General features: G+C 42.4%; 1 protein-coding gene across 4 annotated transcripts in view; it reads right to left on the reverse strand.

The window, feature by feature from the left end:
* Nucleotides 1-11,879: 11,879 nt before the first annotated feature.
* Nucleotides 11,880-20,275, reverse strand: part of SLC8A3 (solute carrier family 8 member A3) — a 269,784-nt gene continuing 261,388 nt past the window's right edge. For all 4 annotated transcript variants that reach the window (XM_042445826.1, XM_042445827.1, XM_042445824.1 and 1 more), the window contains 2 exons: nucleotides 15,219-15,494; nucleotides 11,880-13,087 (listed from right to left, as the gene is read on the reverse strand). In XM_042445826.1, coding sequence (XP_042301760.1) covers nucleotides 12,711-13,087; nucleotides 15,219-15,494 — 653 coding nt within the window. In that variant the 3' untranslated portion in view covers nucleotides 11,880-12,710. The remainder of the gene's footprint in view (nucleotides 13,088-15,218; nucleotides 15,495-20,275) is intronic.

Here is a 20,275-nt window from a genome sequence, read left to right on the forward strand (position 1 = left end):
GGCTGCAGCCATCGCCGCCGGCCTCCTCCCCTCCTTCCTGGTCCCAGTGGGGGCCAGGAACGAGGGGAGGCCCCGATCCTGGCCTCCGATCGCGGTGAGGCCCGGGGCCCAGGCGGGGAGGGAAAGCCTCCTTAAGTGGAGGCTTTCCCTCGCCGCTTGGCCTTCGCTCCCTGCCGCGATCGCCAGGGAAAATTTTGTCCTACATTTTTCCCGGTTTTGAGGTCCGGCGCTATGGCAACCCTACTTGGAGGGCATGGGGAGGCTTGAGGTGGTGCCCCCATAGAGGACTCTCCGCGGGGATGCAAAGATCCACGGGTGTCATGGAGGACTCTCCCATCGCCATCTCTGAGGCTGAGAATCATAGAATCATAGAGTTGGAAGAGACCGCATGGCCCATCCAGTCCAACCCCCTGCCATGCAGGAAATCCAGATCAAAGCATCCCTGACAGATGGCCCTCCAGCCTCTGTTTAAAGACCTCTAAGGAAGGAGATTCCACTACACTCCACTGTCGAACAGCCCTTACTGTCAGGAAGTTCCTCCTAATGTTGAGGTGGAATCTCTTTTTCCGGAGCTTGCATCCATTGTTCCGGGTCCTGTTCTCTGGAGCAGCAGAAAACAAGCTTGCTCCATCCTCAATATGACATCTTTGCAAATATTTAAACAGGGCTATCATATCATGTCTTAATCTTCTCTTCTCCAGGCTAAACATCCCCAGCTCCCTGAGTCATTCCTCATAGGGCATGGTTTCCAGACCTTTCACCATTTTAGTCTCCCTCCTTTGGACACGCTCCAGTTTCTCAACATCCTTTTTAAATTGTGGTGGCCAGAACTGGACACAGTATTCCAGGTGGGGCCTGACCAAAGCAGAATACAGTGGCACTATTACTTCTCTTGATCTAGACACTATACTTTTATTGATGCAGCCTAAAATTACATTGGCCTTTTAAACTGCCGCTTCGCACTGTTGACTCATGTTCAACTTGTGGTCTACTTGGACTCCCAGATCCCTTTCACATGTAGTTTCATTCAGCCAGGTGTCCCTATCCTATATGAGAGTGTAACCACCCCACAGTCACCCACTAGTTTATGTGGCTGATCTGGGATTCAAACACTAGTCTCCAGAGTCCCAGTCCAGCGTTCAAAGTGCTGCACCACACTTCCTTGGAAGGATCACTTACTCTTTTTCAACCCAGCAGCCCTGGGCTCTATTTGAAAGTAAAGGCTGGGAAGGTGAGGAGGAGGAGGAGGGAAGAATCACTCCCTCTTTTTCACCTCATGAGCCTGGGCTCTATTCAGAAGTAAAGGCTGGGAAACCAAAGGGGGAAGGAGGAAGAATCGTTCCCTCTGCCAACTCCCTCTGCCATAGTCTCTCCTCTCCAGAATGATGCGATTCAGATCTCTTGTTCTCACTTGTTGAACGAGCTTCAGAATCAATTCTTTTCAAAAGAACGAGCAAAGAACTAGTGTCAGAAAAGAGCAGTTTGGTTTTGTTTTTTTGCATTTGCTTCACTTCATCATTATTGAAGCCGATCTCAGTAGGATTGAAACCAGTTTCAAGTGGGAACAAGGCACATATAACCTGATCAGCAATTCACTTTAAATTGTAGTGGGAATGAGCCCCTGGAATCCCCAGGTCAGCTTGGCTACTTCCTCAGATGGCTGAGGGATCCTGAATGCTGCAGTACAAAAACTAGCTCTGTGTTCTGACACCTTACTCAATCTTCGGTTGAATCTGAACAGTGGCTGTCATAAAAGCCTTGCTTCGTGTCAAGCTGGCTGCCTCTGGCATTGTATGCAAAATGACGGTTGTAATTAAAAACTTTCATATCTGTGTGGTATTTCTTATGTATTGGTAGTGACAAGAGGCTCCCAGCAGGTGTGCCTTCCTGTTGCAGGACTGGACTCAGATAGGCTGGTGGAGGAGGTGTTTTCTTTTCTTTCTAGGTTAGCTAATGTGGACAAAAAAGGATAGTTCTATCACAGCAAACTCAACTATACCATTTCCTAATTAAATTAATTCAAGTAAGCTCTTTGTGCTTTGGAAGAAAGGGCATAACTATTTCAGGTGGAGAACAAAAGTGAAGTAATGCTTCTGGCTAGAAACCTGCTGGGAAAGGAATAAGGAGAGAAGTTGACAGCTGCATCCAACTGGGTGAGTTGGCCTTTTTATGATGGACTACATGAGCAAATTCTTGTTGGTATTTCACATCCTTGGTTGATGCAGCACTTCAAGTCACACAATTCTACCTTGGAATTTCATGAGGATATAGCTGACTGCTTTCATGCTGCACCCTTCCTTAGAAGAGACATATGAGAGAGATTATGGGGCTTACACAATGTCTTAGTTTTCATATTGGAGAGAGTTTGTTCCCAGAGGATGGTGTATCCCCAACAGCATCAAACTGATACATTTGTAAGTGCAGACACTCATAAACAATAGTCCTCATAGATAGGTCTATGAGGAAAGTCCAGAAACACAAGCTTTGATCTGTTGTTCAGTATCAAGAAACCATTTTCATCTACTCTTGGAGTAGGCCTTTTGTAAAGCTAATGGCTCTTACTTGCCTATTTGAAACTAAGCCACTACAAAATACATTACTATACAGTCACATGGTATATATGCAGAAGCTGGAAACTTTTCCCTTCTTATATGCTACTGCAGGGGTAGGCAACCTTTTTGAGCCGGGGGCCGGGTTGCTGTCCCTCAGACAACTGGGGGGCCGAAGCCAAAAAATAAATAATTAAATAATTTTAAAAGAATTTAAATAAATAAATAAACTGGGACAAATGTAGGACAACATTTTCAAATGGTGGACACTTTTTTAAAAAAAGTGGAGGACACACAAAAAAAATTGCTGATTTTTTAAAAAATGTTAATATAAATGCATGTTTCTGAGGCGTCTATAGACAATTGTCCCCCTTGCCCCTGCGCGCGAGAGGCCAAAGGCCCCGGCGGCAATCGGTGGCAGGACCGGGCTGGGGCCGGTCCCAAGGCCTTGCCGGGCCGCATCCGGCCCGCGGGCCGCAGGTTGCCTACCCCTGTGCTACTGAAAGGAATACAGGGCAGTTCAGAGGGAAGGTTACAGCCATGATTTAGTGATGAATGGGAACTGGACAGAGGAATAAGCATGTCCTGGGGGGTATCATTGAGTGGTGGATCAGGAACTATTGTAAGAAATGGTGGGAGGGTGATGTCCACTCATCTCAGCATGTGGAATGAGGAGACTGATAATGAATCAAGTGAGCATCTTTGCATAAAATATCTTTCCTTTGGCACAAACACAAACTATGTTTTAATGAAACATAATGGAGGCAGATTGGCTTTAATTTCTCTGGAAGGGCTTGAATAACACATTGAGCTTTTAAGGCCTTGGACTGACTCCCCAAGGACTTCAGGGAGAGTCTAGAACAGGAGCAGCTCTGCTGATGGCAGCATTTTGAGGCATAATCGTCCTACATTAAAACCAACTGGCATTTCACCCTTGACTTAATAAGGTAGGATTACCTCATTCTAGTTCTTCCTAGCAGGAAGAAGGAGGTTGGAGAAGAAAGAATGGGAGAACATTATGAGCTTTTAGTGATACCATTGCTTGTGGAGAATTCCACCACCATCACTGCTAAAAGCTCATGGTTTTCCTCTTTGCCGCACATTGCTAGTTTGAATCTGCATGTTTAAGGTAATTTCCTAGGTTTATTCTGTTTAAAAATGTGACCCAACCTGGAAATATTGACTGGATGGTAGGATGTACATTGATTGCAGAGATCAATACAGTACGAGGTGTGTTACCCAGGAACAGCAAAGCTGCAAGGAAACACACTCTGGCCAGCCCCCTGAAAGCTGCACCTTAGAAAGACCATCATGGTCAGACAAAGACCTGTGTATTTGTGTGTGTGTGTGTTTGTGTGTGTGTGTATCCCCCATGAATGTATCACTATATCAACATGATATATTGCAGGGGTGGGCAAAATGTTGCCCTCACGTATGTTTTAGTGGTCCTTTACACCTCCAGAACCATCAACTCAAGCAAGAGTAGACAGATACTCATCAGTTGAATACACTGATGCAATGCAACCACATGCAAAGCTCTGCTTCTATGATCTTGGAACTAAGTGGAATTGCTGTGCATTCTACTGTACAAAAATGTCCAACCATTTCCATAGGAGAACTGACACATGGGTAAGGCATGAACAGGGCTCAAGCTATAATTGTTTAGTATATAGATCTATTGTCAACCTTGTATAACATATAGCCAAGAGTACTGGAGAATCAGATATTATTATGATTCCTTAGATAAGAGAGCTACTGTAATGTAGATAAGACTAGGAGCAGGGTTTGAATATCTGCTTGGCCATGGAAACTCACTGTCTGGCCTTGGGGAAGTCACACTTTCTCAGACTCAGAGGAAGGCAATGGCAAATCCCCTTGGAACAGATCTCGCCATGACAAGGTCACCATAAGTCAGGAAGTAATCATACAAGAACAATTGGGTGATCATTATTGTAAGGAATGTTTAAGTAGAGCCACAACAGAGTCGCAAACATTTTGGATACAGAGAGTTGAATCTGTATGAGTACCCTGTTGGTAGTAAAGCTTCAAACAGAGGATGTTATGAAGGCCCTGATAGTGGTCCAGAATGGTGAACTGATACCCGAGAGTCAGTCCTGAATGGAAAAGAATTTGATAAAAGGTAGTAGCCCCTGGGTACTCTACAAGGATCTTCTGGAAGGCTGTGAGGAGTGATGCAGCAGGTTGAACAGAGGATTAAGAGTGGATTAAAACAATCTCTTCTTTTTCTTTTGGCAGTTGACTCTACTGGACTGAAAGTCCAAAAGAAGTCCTGTTCTCAGAAGGAATATTAAAGTTCAGATCCTTGGCATTTTGTTTTTACACTGGGGGATGCTTTGATTGAGAATTCCTGCATGGCAGGGGGTTGGACTGGATGGCCCTTGTGGTCTCTTCCAACTCTATAATTCTATGATTCTATGACACACAGTGTTCAAGGATGACTGCAAAGACACAAGGGGAGGATAAAGAGCTTTTTGCTCCCTGCATATGTCTTTGAGGAGTCAAGTGTGGAATGCCACATAGTGCATTTCCAACAAAGGTTCAGCTCTGGGCACTCATGAAGGCTGTTTGTTGATTTTGGACAAGGTTACCATCATGCAGACTTTCCAGTGTTTTTGGACTGCAACTTATAGCATTGTTTTCCATTGACTGTGCTGTCTGGGACTTCTGGATGCAGCTACATGGCTGCAGTATTCTCAAACTTGATTTAAGTGCTCATTCAAACTACAGAAGCCATTCTCTGAAGATGCCAGCCATAGATGCTGGTGAAACTCTTCTAGAACATGACCACATTGCCTGAAAAACCCACAAAAAACTATACACAAGCCTTTGTTTAAAATCCCCCCAATATTCCTGAGTCTGATACAGGAGCTGTCCCTGGTCCAGTCTATCCTACCTGACTCAGTTTGAGCAATTTGGGACCCCCCCCGTGTGTCTGTCTGTCTATCTGCCAATCACCTGCTAATTTATGGAGATTATATGAATTTTATAAGATTTTCTTGGGTATGGAATAATGAAGAGATGGTTTGCCATTGCCTTTCTCTGAAATATAGCCTACAGCATTTGGTATTTATTGTCAATCCCGCATCCAAGTACTCACCAGACCTGACCCTGTTGAGCTTCCAGGATCAGACAGTAGCCAGTGCCTTCTGACCCTAGATAGCCCCTCTTGAAAAGTTTGCCACTGGATGTGCTTCTGTAGGTTTTTTTCATTAGCACCTTGCAGACTCACAGCTGTAGCACAGCATGGCTCATATAAAATTCCTCATCTTGCGTTAATAGGAAAGAATAAAGAGCAGGGCGAGTGAAACAGAGAGAAATATAAACAATTTGTCACACAACCAGCCAAATAAGAAGAGTAATGCTGTTTGCTACAGGTAGCAACATGAGTTTTTACTCTAAAATATAATTAAGAGAAAAGGCAACAGCTGCCTTCCTCCATATGTTCCACTTGAAAAGCTTTAATTCTCATATAAAATACTACTTCAGTTTCACCATATCAGCCTAAACACAGCAAGCTCCTCTGGAAGCTAACCAGGGCCAGTCTTGGAAGACCATCAGGGTAATGTTAAAGATGCTCAGCTAGGAAACAATGCTGCCTGAAACCCCAGAGAGCTGCCACCAGTCAGATTTTACAGTACTGGGCTAGACAGACCAATGGTTTGACTCAGTATAAGGCCAATTTTCCTATCCTCATGAAGCTACAAAGCAGATGGCCACAACCTTTAGAGTAGTGGTTCCCAAACTTTGGTCCTCTAGATATTTTGGACTTCAGCTCCCAGAAGTCCTGACTGTTGGCCAAGCTGGTTGGGACTTCTGGGAGTTGAAGTCCAAAACATCTGGAGGACTACAGTTTGGAAATCACTGCTCTAGAGCAAAATGAGAATCACGTGTTACCACAGATGCTGTTTGACTGCAATCTTACATGGCTCAGCATAGCAAAGTAGTTCTGCATGCTAGGCTGAGCCATATATCACCTCCTGGAGCACCTCATGCAGCTTCCAAAGCTCCTGCATGATCCTTCTGTGCCTCATGGGGAATGGGCAGGATCAGAGAAAGGTTTGGCTATATCCCCCTTAGGCAGACACAAAATAATTACAGCAGCATTGAGATGTGCCATGGTCTTTGAGAGGTCCTGATATTTTGCATCTGGCTACAGTGATGCTTCCCTGATTCTGCTCTCTCTCCACAAAGCTCAGAATTCAGTGTGGCCTCTCACATGGTATGCCTCACGGGGAGAGGGCAGGATCAGGGAAGCATCACTATAGCCAGATGCAAAATGTTTACATTAGCACTGAGACCTTCAGGGGCTATAGGATAAGTCTGGAGCAGTGGGTTTGGGCACTGCAAAGGAAGGAAATACCAATATCTGCAGCACACACACACACACAAAGAAACATAAACATGCATAAGGGAAATATTTCCATATGTCCCTAACAGAATGTTCTTCTCAACTGGTGAGGTATCCATTCTGCTAGCATTCCTAACTGGTAATGCTGGCTAGGGTTGTAGTCTGACCACATCTAGAGGGTTGTACTTTGTCCACCCCTGTTGTAAAGTAACAAGTGCAGATGTGTGCCCCCTCCAGCTGGGAGTTGTAGTCCAACACTACTACTGGTGGTAGTGGTAAGGAATGTGCTATAGAACTTTATCTGTGGCTGTGTAATGCTTGGCTGACCAAGATTCATCTGGCCCCAGCACTGCTGTTTTTGCCCCTTTGGTGGCACTGAAAAATGTGTCTCTTTAACATGTTATGACCATTGCATTTTTTAAAAAAGCATTTATGGTTGATGGCTAATCTTTTTCAACCTTTCGTTGTTTGTTAATTTGACTTTTTTTAAAATGATATTGCTTCTAATAGCACTGATTCTACCTTGAATTCCTTCTCTGGGAAATAAGACAGGGCATAAGCTTTTAAAATCTGGTTGAAAAAAATAATAAAAAAGAGCAAAAGAAATAAAATGATTCCACACAACTTTGAGAAACAATAGGAACCTCCCTCCCCCATCAAAAAAGGCAACACAAAATATCAATTTACATCTCCTGTATTTAATGACTTAAAAAATAAAATGAAGAAACACTCCACTGATATAGTTGGCCCAGAACAGTTCTTCTCAGTGCGTGTTAAGGAAAGCAGAGTAACCATGATATGGGCAACAGTATACAGCCATCTCCCCAACAAAGGGACCTTAAGAAAGAAGTGGATGGAATAATGTGGTTGATACAGCACAAGCAAACATGTTTTAACAGTATTTGTTGTACTCACGCTAGGTTTGTCAACTAGGAAGAGCAGAGCTAGGCTGGATCAAAGAAGAATTCACATCATAACCTTGGACACCAAGGTCACTGGTGTTTTCCCCCCTTTTAAGTAAAAATGAATATATAAATGGATGTCATGAAGTGAAAGTGGGGATCCCAGAAACAGGTGACACTAGGCTGGTGAGATGGCAGCATTCAGTGGGGTGAATGTCTGGCTTTGGAAGCCTCACAGAGTTTGACTGTTGGCACAATGGAGAACCATAAGAGGTAGAGGCTGAAACTGTTACTTTTTGAGACTACCTCTCCCAGAATTCCACAGCCAGCAATGCCAGCTGGAATTGGACTCCCAAGAAGCTCTGCTTATAGGTAATATCACTCAGCCTAATGCCATCTCACAAGGTGCTTGTGAGGATGCAAATGAGATTTCATTTCCACCATCTTGATATCATGTGGGAGAAAGGCAGGGAATATGTGACAAATAAATGGAAGCATACATACAGATAAGTTTGGTAGGGCTAGCGGTTACAAGAACAGCATACTGGGAAAAAAGGTAATTCACTTTGAGACATTAGGGTGTTGAAGAGATATGACTGAAATAACATGATGTTAGATAGCACATATAGACAGTTGTGGTAGCTCCCAAAAACACTAATCGGGTTTTGTGTTTTTAAAAAAGATCTATTTTTTTAAAAATCCATTAGCTGATAATGGAAAAACAGGCTTTTAATTTCTAAAGTCAAGGTTTTGGACAGGGCTCCTCATACAATATTGATTTATTTAAGCATGTTTAAGTAAGATATTTATTTGAGTAGGTTTCCCACCCAGCTTCCCAGAGAGATGGAGCAGGTATCAGTAAAATATATGTAATAAGCACAGAATAGATGGGCTAAGTACAGCAGTTGCTAAACTGGTCCTGCCATCCCCAGTGCCACTGCTTGAACTGGAGATAGAGTGCTTGCACAGGGTAAACGATGATTTGATAAAAAGAAATCACCTTTCCTAGTTGAGGCACACTCCACTAGAAAAATGCCATTGCTGCCCATGAATTCCAATGGGCTGTGTACCTGGGAGGCTTTTTCCAAAGGAGGGCAACCTTCCTCTCAAGTTGCATCTTCATTGATCCACCTTTTGTGCAGCTTCAGAAATCTAATTGCTCACTGATGTAACATTTTCTACTAGTTTCTGACATTATTTACTAGAACAGCCTCCCCGGACCTGTTGTCTTATTCATGTAGGCTACAACTCCCAGAATCTTTCAGCTAGCTGGCCAGTTGGTCTCAGAGAACCATACTCCAACACCTAAGGAGATTGCAGAAAGCTGTTTGTAGGGTGCAATTCACCTCCCACCCTCAAACTCAAATGGCATGAGATTGAATCATTCTCGTTTTCCTCTTACATTTCATATACAAATTAAGGAGACATAAATGGAGCGTGGCATGTATGAAATTTTGATGTGGTTTTATAGGAAAATAAATACTTCATTTTTTCATTCATTGTCATAACTCTCAAAAATTATTTTGTATCTTTATTTCAGTGTTTAGTAATGCATTATTTTTGGCCGCTGCAGTTTCCCCCTCTTTTCTGTGCACATCCATCAGGCCATGTGCACAACATCAGTCTCTCACACACTCTAATACATCTATCATCGCTGCTTAAAAACATTTTCACCTTCACTGATTCACTCATGAAATAAGGAACAAAGACATATTTCATTTGTCTTGTTCAGTAGCCACTGAGTTCTCTGCATTCTCTTAATAAGCTTGACATTTATGAAGAAGACATTCTTTGAGAGCACTTAAGAATTTTTTAACAGAAGAAAATGTCTTATTCTTAAAAAAATAAATCATAACCCCCTTTACTTCTTGCACTTAAGAAATACATATATGTGTGTGTTTATAGATACAAGTATAGATTTATTACCACCCCCACATTTCAGTTTGCAGTTGTTGATATATCTCTCTATCTCTGTTTATTCTTTTATATTTTTCTAAAAATTGTCATTGGAAATCAGAAGCGTGGTTTGCCTGAATGATATTCATATGATGCAAGGTGGCAGTTAAAAGACTAAATCCTTCTATTAAACAAGCCACTGGCCCTTTAAAAAATGTTGTGAAAGAAATAAGAAGGTAGTTGCAGTATAGACAATGAGAACTGGACACATTAGTTGAGCTGGAAAGAGATGGCCAGTGCTTTCCTTAGAGGAGGAGGAAGAGGAGGAGGAGGAGATTTTCACCCTAAATCGTAAAGGAGACTGGTGTTTGCTTTGTTTATTCTATGAGATGCCCATGCACCAAAGTAACTGATGCAGAGCATAATCCATAAGGTCATACTGTGCTTTAAAAGAAATAAGGAAGTCATGATATATTTCCTGAGGCCTGTATTTTACATCAGCTGCTTAGTTAAGTACACTAAGAGCCCAATCGCATGGAGAAAAAAAGCTGAAATAAAGAGGGAGACTAGTGGCTCTTCCATGTCTCTGCACATACTGTTATAGCACTTCTGTTCTCTTTCTGAGTGAGAAAGTAGTCAAAGTGTGCCTTTTGTCATGCTGGAAAAATCAGTTCGGCAAAAGGCGCAATTTTATGACAGCCTATCTTGGGAGGAAGAATGCAAGTGCTTCAACAGCATGCGGAGAGGCATGGAGCAGGCCGTTATTGTCATGTTTTGTTTTGGCTTCTCCCCCCTCATGCAATAAGGCTGTAAGTATAGTATATGTGAATATAGAATGATCACTACCTAGTCACAATTGTGACACTGTTGCCACAATCGTAGTTCCCCCTCCCACTACTTTATTGGGCATCAGCTCCACGGGAGAAGGAAGTCAATTCTGCTGGTGATAGAAGCATAGGTGAATGACAGTCCTGTTAGGTTTAGAGTGGTTGGGCCAAAAGAGGGTATTTAGCTAAGTATGTGAAAGTAGCTGGTGTAGAATACAGGTCTTCATTTATATCCCACCCTTTTGCCAAAAGTGGAGGTCAAGGTAAGCACAAAAACCAACAAATGGCCAGATGTGCATTTACTAAATTGCATTTCAGATGGTCTAATATGTTAGTTTACTTGCAATGGAGTGATAATGGTGACAACAGTGGCTCTCACCTCCAGACCATAAATCCTTCCAGTGGCTGGACCTCCAGGTTGACAACTCACATCCACCCCACTAAGACCTCCATTTAGCTGTGTTATATGTGTGTCTTCTCCTCTCCTCCAGATGTAAGGGTACTGGAAGGACCAGCTTTGTTCAAAACTATTTGAAGATTGTTGTTTTTGTCTACAATGGGACTTGTAGTGAATTTTAAGCATATTTTATCAGAATAAGCTAAAATAAAAAACAGGGTTTGTGGTGGGCTTTGTTAAACAACGTACACTATATGTTAAAACTTACATAGTTTGTCCTAGTGTGGATGTAACAATAAAATGCAGTTAGATGAAAACAGCAGTGGGTTTTTATAATGTCCTGCTCATGGCCACACCAAAGGAGGAAATTGCAAGGGCTTTAATGCCTGAGTGCTCAAGGCCCACTTACATTGCCATACGTTAGTGTTAAATCTGAATGTATCTTTTGCGAGCCGCCTTTTATTAACCAGTTGTTAAATAGCCACTGAATCATTATCCATGAGCCCTTCTGACTCTGCTAGGGCAGAGGGATCCCAGAATTTCTCCCCTCCCCCTTCCCTAATGCCTTTAAGAACAAAGTTAACCCATGAAGGAAATGCCTGGAAGACTTCGAGTGGCACCCTTAACACTTCGAAGCTTTGTCATATGCACACACAAAAAAAAGTTTTTTAAAAAGTGAGAACAATAAATTATTTATATAAATTCATTTCTGCTTTTAAAAAAATCAACAGTTATCTTTCTTTTTTTAATGTCAATGGCACAAACAGCCTATCCAAGAAAAGAAAGAGAGAAAGAAAGAAACTTGTGCTGGTTTTCCTTTGCTCCTCCTTTCCACACTGCAGGCTGTTCTTTCCATTGAATTTATTTACTGTTTATAAAGGGATATATATATATATATATATATATATATATATATATATATATATAATTAAACTCCACAGTACCAAAAGCTTTATATTAATTACACAAAGAGAATTGCCATATTCAAAATATACAAGTTATATACGATATTGATAGAGGTCTTTCTTTTTCTTTTTGGTAGCCCAGGCAGGTGAACGGATTGCTACATGCTCCAGCCTTCAACAGTATTTTTCCTGAATATGTGAACATGTGTGTATGTGTAAGTGTGCTGTGTTTGCATTTCAAATACATCAGTCTAGCAAAGTAACCCTAAAATAAAGTGAGAAGAGTGAATCTTTTGATAGACATTGTTTATGCAATGTAAAAAAAAAAAAAAAGAAACAACAATGTAGAGCCTCTTTGATTCCAGCACCAACACTGGCATGAGGTTTGGATGCATTGGCAATTTTTTAAGCCCCTTGCTTAAAAAAAAAAAGGAGGGGGGAGGAAATCAATCAAGTCAGATTCACCATCCCAAAATTTAAACAAAGAAAAAATAAAATAAAATCCAAATCATCACTCAAATTACTTATAAGAATTCCCTTTGAATACATGGCATTTTACATGGTAGAGGAGGGAACAAGGTGGAGATCAGCAGCACTTGGGTACTTGGGAAGCAGCTGACATTTCTGATCTGACTGGGATCATTTGGCTGGGTTGGTGGCTTAAGTTTAAATGTTTGTTTTTGTTTTCCTTTTATTATTATAGTTTTGCCCTTCTTAAAGCCCATTTGTCCTTCAGTCTGGGCAGTTGTGGAATCTTGATTGACAGCTGTCAGTTCTGGTTTGACAGCACTTTGAGGATTGGTGTCCAATGAGGTAACAAAGGAGGTTAAAGCCCTCCCTTCCAGCTTGATCACCTCTCTGGGGCTTAGAACCCTTTGATGTAGCAATAGGCCTCCAGGGTGGCGAACAAAATGTACAGGAGCCACAAGCTCACAAAGAGCAAAGTTGTGGCAAGTTTGCAACCTTTGGGGCCTCCAAGTTCCCCTCCAAGATGCGGCCGTCTTCGGTACAGGAGGACACTGATGCAGACAAAAGCAAAAATGGTGAAGAGTGTTACGGAGAAGGCAAGGGCACCTGCTGACACACGGAACTCCTGTCCCTGGTAAGCCCAGTAGATGGCGGCCACTGACCATGCCAGTCCAATGCCCAAGAAGACGTTGACTGCGTTGCTGCCTGTGACATTGCCGATAGAAGCATCTGCATATACGTCTTGGACGGCGGCTGCTTTGCTTGCAAAAGTGTCTGAATGGGAAAGAGAGAGAAAAGAAACTAGTGCATAGGGAACCAGAAGCATGGCTCTTCAAAAGCAAGAGGCTACTGCACTGTTTACTTCAGGGCAGAGGTGAGGAACCTTTGGATTTCTGGATGTTTTTGGAGATCAACTCCCAAAAAGCCCCAGGGAACACATGGCTAATATTAAGGGCTTATGGGAGTCATAGTCCAAAATGACTGGTGGTCTGCTTTAGGACAAGATATGTAATTGGGAATTGGAAGACTGGAATTGGACAGCTACCTGCTGGAAATACTCTAGTTGGAGATTTTGCAGTGAGCAGAGGGTTGAACTCAATGGCCCATGGGGCCCCTTACTTCTCTGAGTCTAAGATGGAAACACTGGTGTGTCTGTCTGTCTGTGTAGTGGAATGGACCAGAACCTAGATCTATATTCTCACTAAGATGGTGAACCTGCCTCTGAGCAATAGCACTTCAGCTTGATCATGTGACAGTGGGGTTTATTTCTTAAGTTAGTCATGTGAACTGCCACTCGCAATATGAAGTGGTACAGCCAGCACAGAGGTTGATTCCCTGAGTGAAGCCAAGACTCAGACACAAGGGCTGATTCACATTATCCAGTAGATTAAGTCACTTCTATGTGATCAACTCACCTCTCAGCTTGCTTCCCATGATTGGCTCTGTTATCCCATGGTAACAAACTTTTAACTATCACAGTAATTTCAAACAGCCTTGCCATCATGTAAGATTTTTTTACATCATGTGATCAACTTTATCAATATCGTATATAATTTTGCTATCAAGACATTTTGCTGCTTGAGGCCAAGAACAAGACAGATTCTCCTTTCTCCTCAAAGGCACAAAAGCCTAGTAGATGGAAAACTGAATTTTTCTTCAATAGTGAAACTATAACAGAATCCACTCAAGCATCTGAAGGCAACAAGCAGGCTTAATGAGCAGACAGTAGGCCATGCAGCACACAACTCTCTCATCCAACACTGCAACAGCCACAGCTTCCTTGCTGGCATCAAGAGAAATCTGTCCATACTGGGCAACCTATTTCTCATGGGCTTGGCTTCTGAGTGGGTTCTTGAAACCAGGGTGTTCTAGGAGGATGGTGTTAGGAAATTGTCTATCCTGTGGCACAGAAGATTTTCCAAGCCAGCTTTCTCAGAAATCCCTGGCTTTGAGGAACAACCTAGAAAGTCAGGCACTGGAGAAATTAACTACCTAGTGCCACCAGTGTTCTCCTCTTGATGTCAGTGGAAACAGTTTTGTTTGCCTTCCCTTGTCAGAACTGTGTAACCATGCAAAAAGTGTACTACACTAGTGTAAATGGTACATTAGTGTAGAGCACCAAGAGACATCTGGCACATATCTTTACCAAGGTAGCAATAGCAGCTTCATTTATATACTGCTTCATATTGCCTAAGAAGTCTCTAAGCAATTTACAAGTGTAAACTAATTGCCCCCAACAAGCTGGGTACTCATTTTAGTGACCTCGGAAGGATGCAAGCCTGAGGTAGTCAAAAGTAACAAACCAAGACAACAAACTCCCTGTTCTTTGTCAATGAATGTTTCCACATTTGGCAAGGAATACTTTACTGCTGTTAAGTATAAAATAGCTTCACTGCAATGTGGTCTGGCTGTGCAGGTTTGAGAAAGTAAGAAAATAAAACCTAATGTCTATATAAACTGACAGATGTGGTCAACTGTTATTTTGAGGCTGCAGTTTCCATGCAGTTAGCTCAGTTCCAAGGCCTTTGAGTTTATTTTCTTCCAAGAAACCCTCACAGCAACCAGAAAACCATTAACAACTCCAGTGTATTTTAAAAATGTGCAGTTGTTACTTACTGAAAGGGAAGACTGACTTCAGACACGAACCTCTAAAATTCATAAATTTCCATTTCTGTCTTATCACACAAATACATATTTGGAAGCCTTTGAATATGATGTATGTCAAAGATGTCTGTGTGGGGCAGAATATTTATTGGAAATGTTACCTTTTAGCTCTACAGCTCCCAGTATCCACTGCTTATTTTGCAGCTTGGCAGATTCTGGAAGCTGTAGTCCAAAGGGTAGCATTTCTAGGCTCTGGGAATCTGCATGAGTAAGCCAACCATTTTCTGAGAAGACCCCTCACCTGGAACTGAAGTACCAAAGGCCACAAAGATAACAGCAGTCACTGAATCCTTGAGACCAATAGTGCAGCCAAAATGGGAAGCCAAATCTCCAATAACAGCGGTGAGCATGCCGATGATCAGGATGGAGACAACAAAACAAGCCCAGCCATTGCAGTACTCAGTGGGCGGGACGCAGGCAAAGAGCACCTTCCAGAAGACAGTGAGGAAATGCATGACATAGTCAAAGCAGGAGGGCAGGCGCTCCTCACCAGATTCATCCTCATCTTCCTCACCTGCTGCAGGAAACAAAAACAAAAGATATCCCAATTCAGTGACTTTGGAAAACTCAAGATCTCAGCTCACAATCCCAAGGCATTTGGTGGTTCATGGGTATGGACAGCATTAGATTACCAATTCGCAGGATGCTCAAGTAGATAATGCTTAGTTCTTGCATCTGAAAGGGAAAATACTGATGTTTTTGGACAGAGTCTGAAGCTAAACATGTAGTGATAATGAACATTCATATATCACAGATATTTGCATCAGTTCAAACAGGGATCAACAAGGAGAATGCTGGCTGCAGCCTTCTGGGAAGGAATGAGCTGTCAGGGCCCTGCTCTTGGTGACAGCTGCTAACACTCTGGAGGGATATGTCACTCCAATACCTATTATCTGATGCCCAAAGGACAAGGGAAAATCAATGATTCACCTCTTAGTGCTCCTGCTGCTGAAAAATGAACACTGGACAAATAGGCCACAAAGATATATTTTCCAGTCTTTGGGTTAATGTTTCTCATCCCCACCCCTATTCATCTGCTGGTCTACTGGCATCTATTACTCTTCTGCTTCAAAAGCTCTTGGACAAAAAGAGGCATTTAAATGTGTCCAGCATCACAGGGAGCTTCTTGCACAACGTTATCATTTGTGAATTCTGGAGACACATCAGGGCTTAGTGTCATTATCTTGTCACGCCTAAACTAGAATTTCTGCTACTCTTGCAATGTGTTTCTTGATTATTGGGAAAACCTGATGAGGAAAGTGTTGGACTGATGAGATTCACTGCAGTACTGTCTTGTACAAATTTTGCAAGTGGTACCTAGAATCATAGCATCATAGAGCTGGAAGAGACTGCAACGGCCATCCAGTCCAACCCCCTGCCATGCAGGAAATCCAGATCAAAGCATCCCCGACAGATGGCCATCCAGCCTCCGTTTGAAGACCTCCAAGGAGGGAGACTCCACTACACTCCGAGGAAGTGTGTTCCACTGTCGAACAGCCCTTACTGTCAGGAAGTTCCTCCTAATGTTGAGGTGGAATCTCTTTTCCTGCAGTTTGCATCCATTGCTCTGGGTCCTTGTCTCTGGAGCAGCAGAAAACAAGCTTGCTCCCTCCTCAATATGACATCTCTTCAAATATTTAAACAAGGCTATCATATCACCTCTTAACCTTCTTTTCTCCAGGCTAAACATCCCCAGCTCCCTAAGTCGTTCCTCATAGGGCATGGTTTCCAGACCCTTCACCATTTTAGTCGCCCTCCTTTGGACATGCTCCAGTTTCTCAATGTCCTTTTTGAATTGTGGCGCCCAGAACTGGACACAATATTCCAGGTGGGGCCTGACCAGAGCAGAATATAGTGGCACTATTGCTTCCCTTGATCTAGACACTATACTTCTATTGATGCAGCCTAAAATCGCATTGGCCTTGTTAGCTGCCGCATCGCACCCCTAACCCTAACCCCCTCCCTCCATTTTTTATTGCAGAAAATATTTTTTCTACAGGAAACAGGATTTGCTGCACAGAAATATTATGCAGAAATACTGTTTTCTTTGTAGAAAATGCTGTTTCCAAAAGAGAAAAACATTGCTTTCCCTACAGAAATGCACCCCCCCCAAAAGAACTGGCAAAAAAAAAAAAAACCCACCTCCTTCCATGCATGCAAATTTTGTGCAGAGTATATCCCCAGCTACAGCATTTTCTGTACAGAAAGCAGCACAGAAAATGCTGTAGCTGGACAAAAAACCCAAATATGAAATCGGTGCAGATTAAGTCACAAACTGCAGATGGTCTTTGAAAACTCTGCAATTTTTGAAATCTTCCTTGCAGTTGGGAGAAAATTGCTAACATTATTTCTTCCTTTGGGAACAAAACTAGCAAAGAATGTCATATGTACTAGACAGCATATATCCAAGCCATATCCTGGAATTTTCTGGTACAGCCTTTTCTAAAGTGTCACCCTCTACCAGATATGTTGGAATCAGTGGCATCACTAGGGCATGTGGAGTGTGTGGACCACACTGGGTGACACCCTAGAGGGGAGTGGTACATGCTTGCCACACAGGACTCAGAAAGCAGTCCTCACCCCCACTGAGGTCCCATGTTGCTGTTGAGGACTCAGAAGCCAGACCCCACCTCCACTGCGGTCTTCTGAATCTTGAGGGAGTGGCAGCTGCCTTCTGAAAGGGACAAGTTTTCCCCCACCTCACCATACTGCATTGTTCTACTCATGGGTAGAATGGCATCTTGGCAGAGAGTTGGAGGTGTGTCCTTTTAGTCCTGAACCTGGAATCCCCAGCTCCCACATTGGGTGACACCCCAGGCAGGGATACTACAGGTTAGAATCTAAACCTAGGAACTGGGGATGATTGGCACTGTAGTTCAACATGCCTGGAGGGTGCCAACTTGTGGAAGGCTGGCATAGTGTTCTCACACTAAGCCTTGTCTCCAACCATGTGTATGCTTCTGCACCCTTCTTTTCCAGGCCTTGTCTTCTAGTCTAATAAGTGGTGGTTATAAAAGGTACTTTTGGAGCCCAAAGAAGTAACATTTCTAAGCTCCGCTGATCACCTATGCCCTTCGTCCAACTTCTTTGTTACTTAGACCAGTGACAACTTTCACGTCCTATGAATGTTAACCAAGTGAATTCCTTCTTTCTTGATGCTAGTCTTTCATCCTTGCAGCACTCCAGAGCTACCTTGCCCTTGTCTAAGAATGACCATCCACTCAAAAAAAAAATGTTGCATGAAGACCTGAACTTGTCACACATTAGTTCCTGACAACCAGAACATTCAGATATAGATGACCTTTAGAAATACAGTAAAGAAGAATAGTACATAGTGAGTAATGTTACATAACTAGAATAAGTAAATACTCTATTTTCAAAGCTGTCCATAGAATAAGTCTCTTCTACTCAGAAGTCTTCATTAGTACTGAAGAAATGAATTCCTTAGTCAGCTCCCCCTTAGCTTATCTGTTTCTGTGGGAAGCGACATTACTAGGTGAAATGGTTTAAGACAGCACTGAGGTTTCCCACATCCTGCCATAGTAGCAGGATATTTGAAAAAGGGTACTGTCTCTTAATGTCCTTAGCTTTGTTGTCCTATGAGTACCCAGAGGACATAGTCTTATTTTTTTTACCATAGCAACAGAGACAGCATCATGAACATACTAAAAACCAGACAGGCGTTCTTTACTTAAAATTCTCAGCAGGGAGCAGGTGATAATTTGAAAATGAAGGGTATTAAAAGGAATTCACTTTCTTACACAGCATGGTAGTTGGATGTTGGGCTTCTCACCACCCAAGACCAGGATAAAAGATTACACACTACGGCCGAGATCCCACATTGTGGCATTGCTCTGTCTGCATAGTTCCGTATACTTCTTCCTCCCCAAGAAACTATCAAGCCTTAGGATGGGCTGCTGCTATTGTTTATCCACAGGGAAGAAAAGGAGGCAACTCAGATCATGAAGTAGCAGTTGGATTCAGTTTTTTTTGGGGGGGGGGGGTTGTAGAAATGAGGGTACATCCATGTATGGAGTGCACCCTTGTTTTACTTCCCCTAGGAGCCCAGACCAGCTGTATCTTCAGGATATGAATTGCCCTCTCCCATTCCCAGCAGTAAGAAGATGCAGCAGAAGCCTCCCAGGGCTTGTCAGCTGTTGGGTATGAAGGTTTTGTGATAGTGCTCAAGGACAATAGAATCCAAAAGAGATTTTGGATGAATCCATTCATAAAGGGATATGAATGCATGTAAGATATGGTTATACATGTGCATGTCAGTAACAGGACTCCAGCTTTAATGCATAATTTATCTGGGTTTGTTATGCTGAAAGTAACAGAAGGAAATGGTGGGTTTTGGCTGTGAGGACAAAGGGTTTCTCTATTGCTGGGCTACTAGGTGCCACCCATGGAAGACAGGTTTCAGCGTAGTTCCAACAATGGGAAAATGTTCAATGATTAATCCCTCAGAGTTGCACAAGATTAAATTGCAACCATTAATTCCTATGGGAGAAAGCCCCAGAGGTATTCAGCTTGTTGAACATGACAGTACTAAACATTTGCCTTTCTGTGGAATGTGTGTTTTGTGATGGCCCATAGCTTAGCATGGCAGCCATTCTGTAACAGCATTTCTGATGTTTCCTCAAAATTGTACATCTATGCAGCAGCCTTCTTCCCCCAATACTAGAGAGTGTTACCATACCCCTGGTCCTTTTCATGCATCAAGTTATATAATGAAACAGAAAAACTAGTGACATCTTTATAGACTGTTTTTCAACTGAAACTGACTTAGCCATGCACAGTATGCTAGGTACTGAACATTATTAGGAAATAATTTTTATTGTGGACAAAATCTTCACATCCATGTTTTATAGATGTGGTGGATTTTAAACAAAATTTTGAGAAGAATCTGTTCAGATCATAATTATTTATCCATTCAGCTCTTTAAAAGAATCGATTAAGAATCTGCATCTGAACAAAAAGCTTCCTAGGTTATTGCTAAGAAAGAAAAAATTAAATGGGAAAGTAACAGAGAGGTGATGGAAGGATAAACAGGCAGATCAGAACTTGGGAAAGTTACTTTTTTGGATTACAGCTCCAATACCCAAGCTAGCATAGCCATCACAAACATAACTTTTCCAAGCTGAAACGAGTCTATCTGAAAACAAAGTTCATCAATTTCAATGGTACCTACTTCCAAGGATGTATGCTTTGGGCTGCAGCCAAGGAGTATGCCCTAAAGCAATATTCATCTGGGAAGGAAACAGAATGGTGAAGGAGTAGGTGCCAAAATGCAAACTG

Source organism: Sceloporus undulatus, chromosome 1, assembly GCF_019175285.1.
Source record: "Sceloporus undulatus isolate JIND9_A2432 ecotype Alabama chromosome 1, SceUnd_v1.1, whole genome shotgun sequence".
Classification (NCBI taxonomy): Eukaryota; Metazoa; Chordata; class Lepidosauria; order Squamata; family Phrynosomatidae; genus Sceloporus; species Sceloporus undulatus.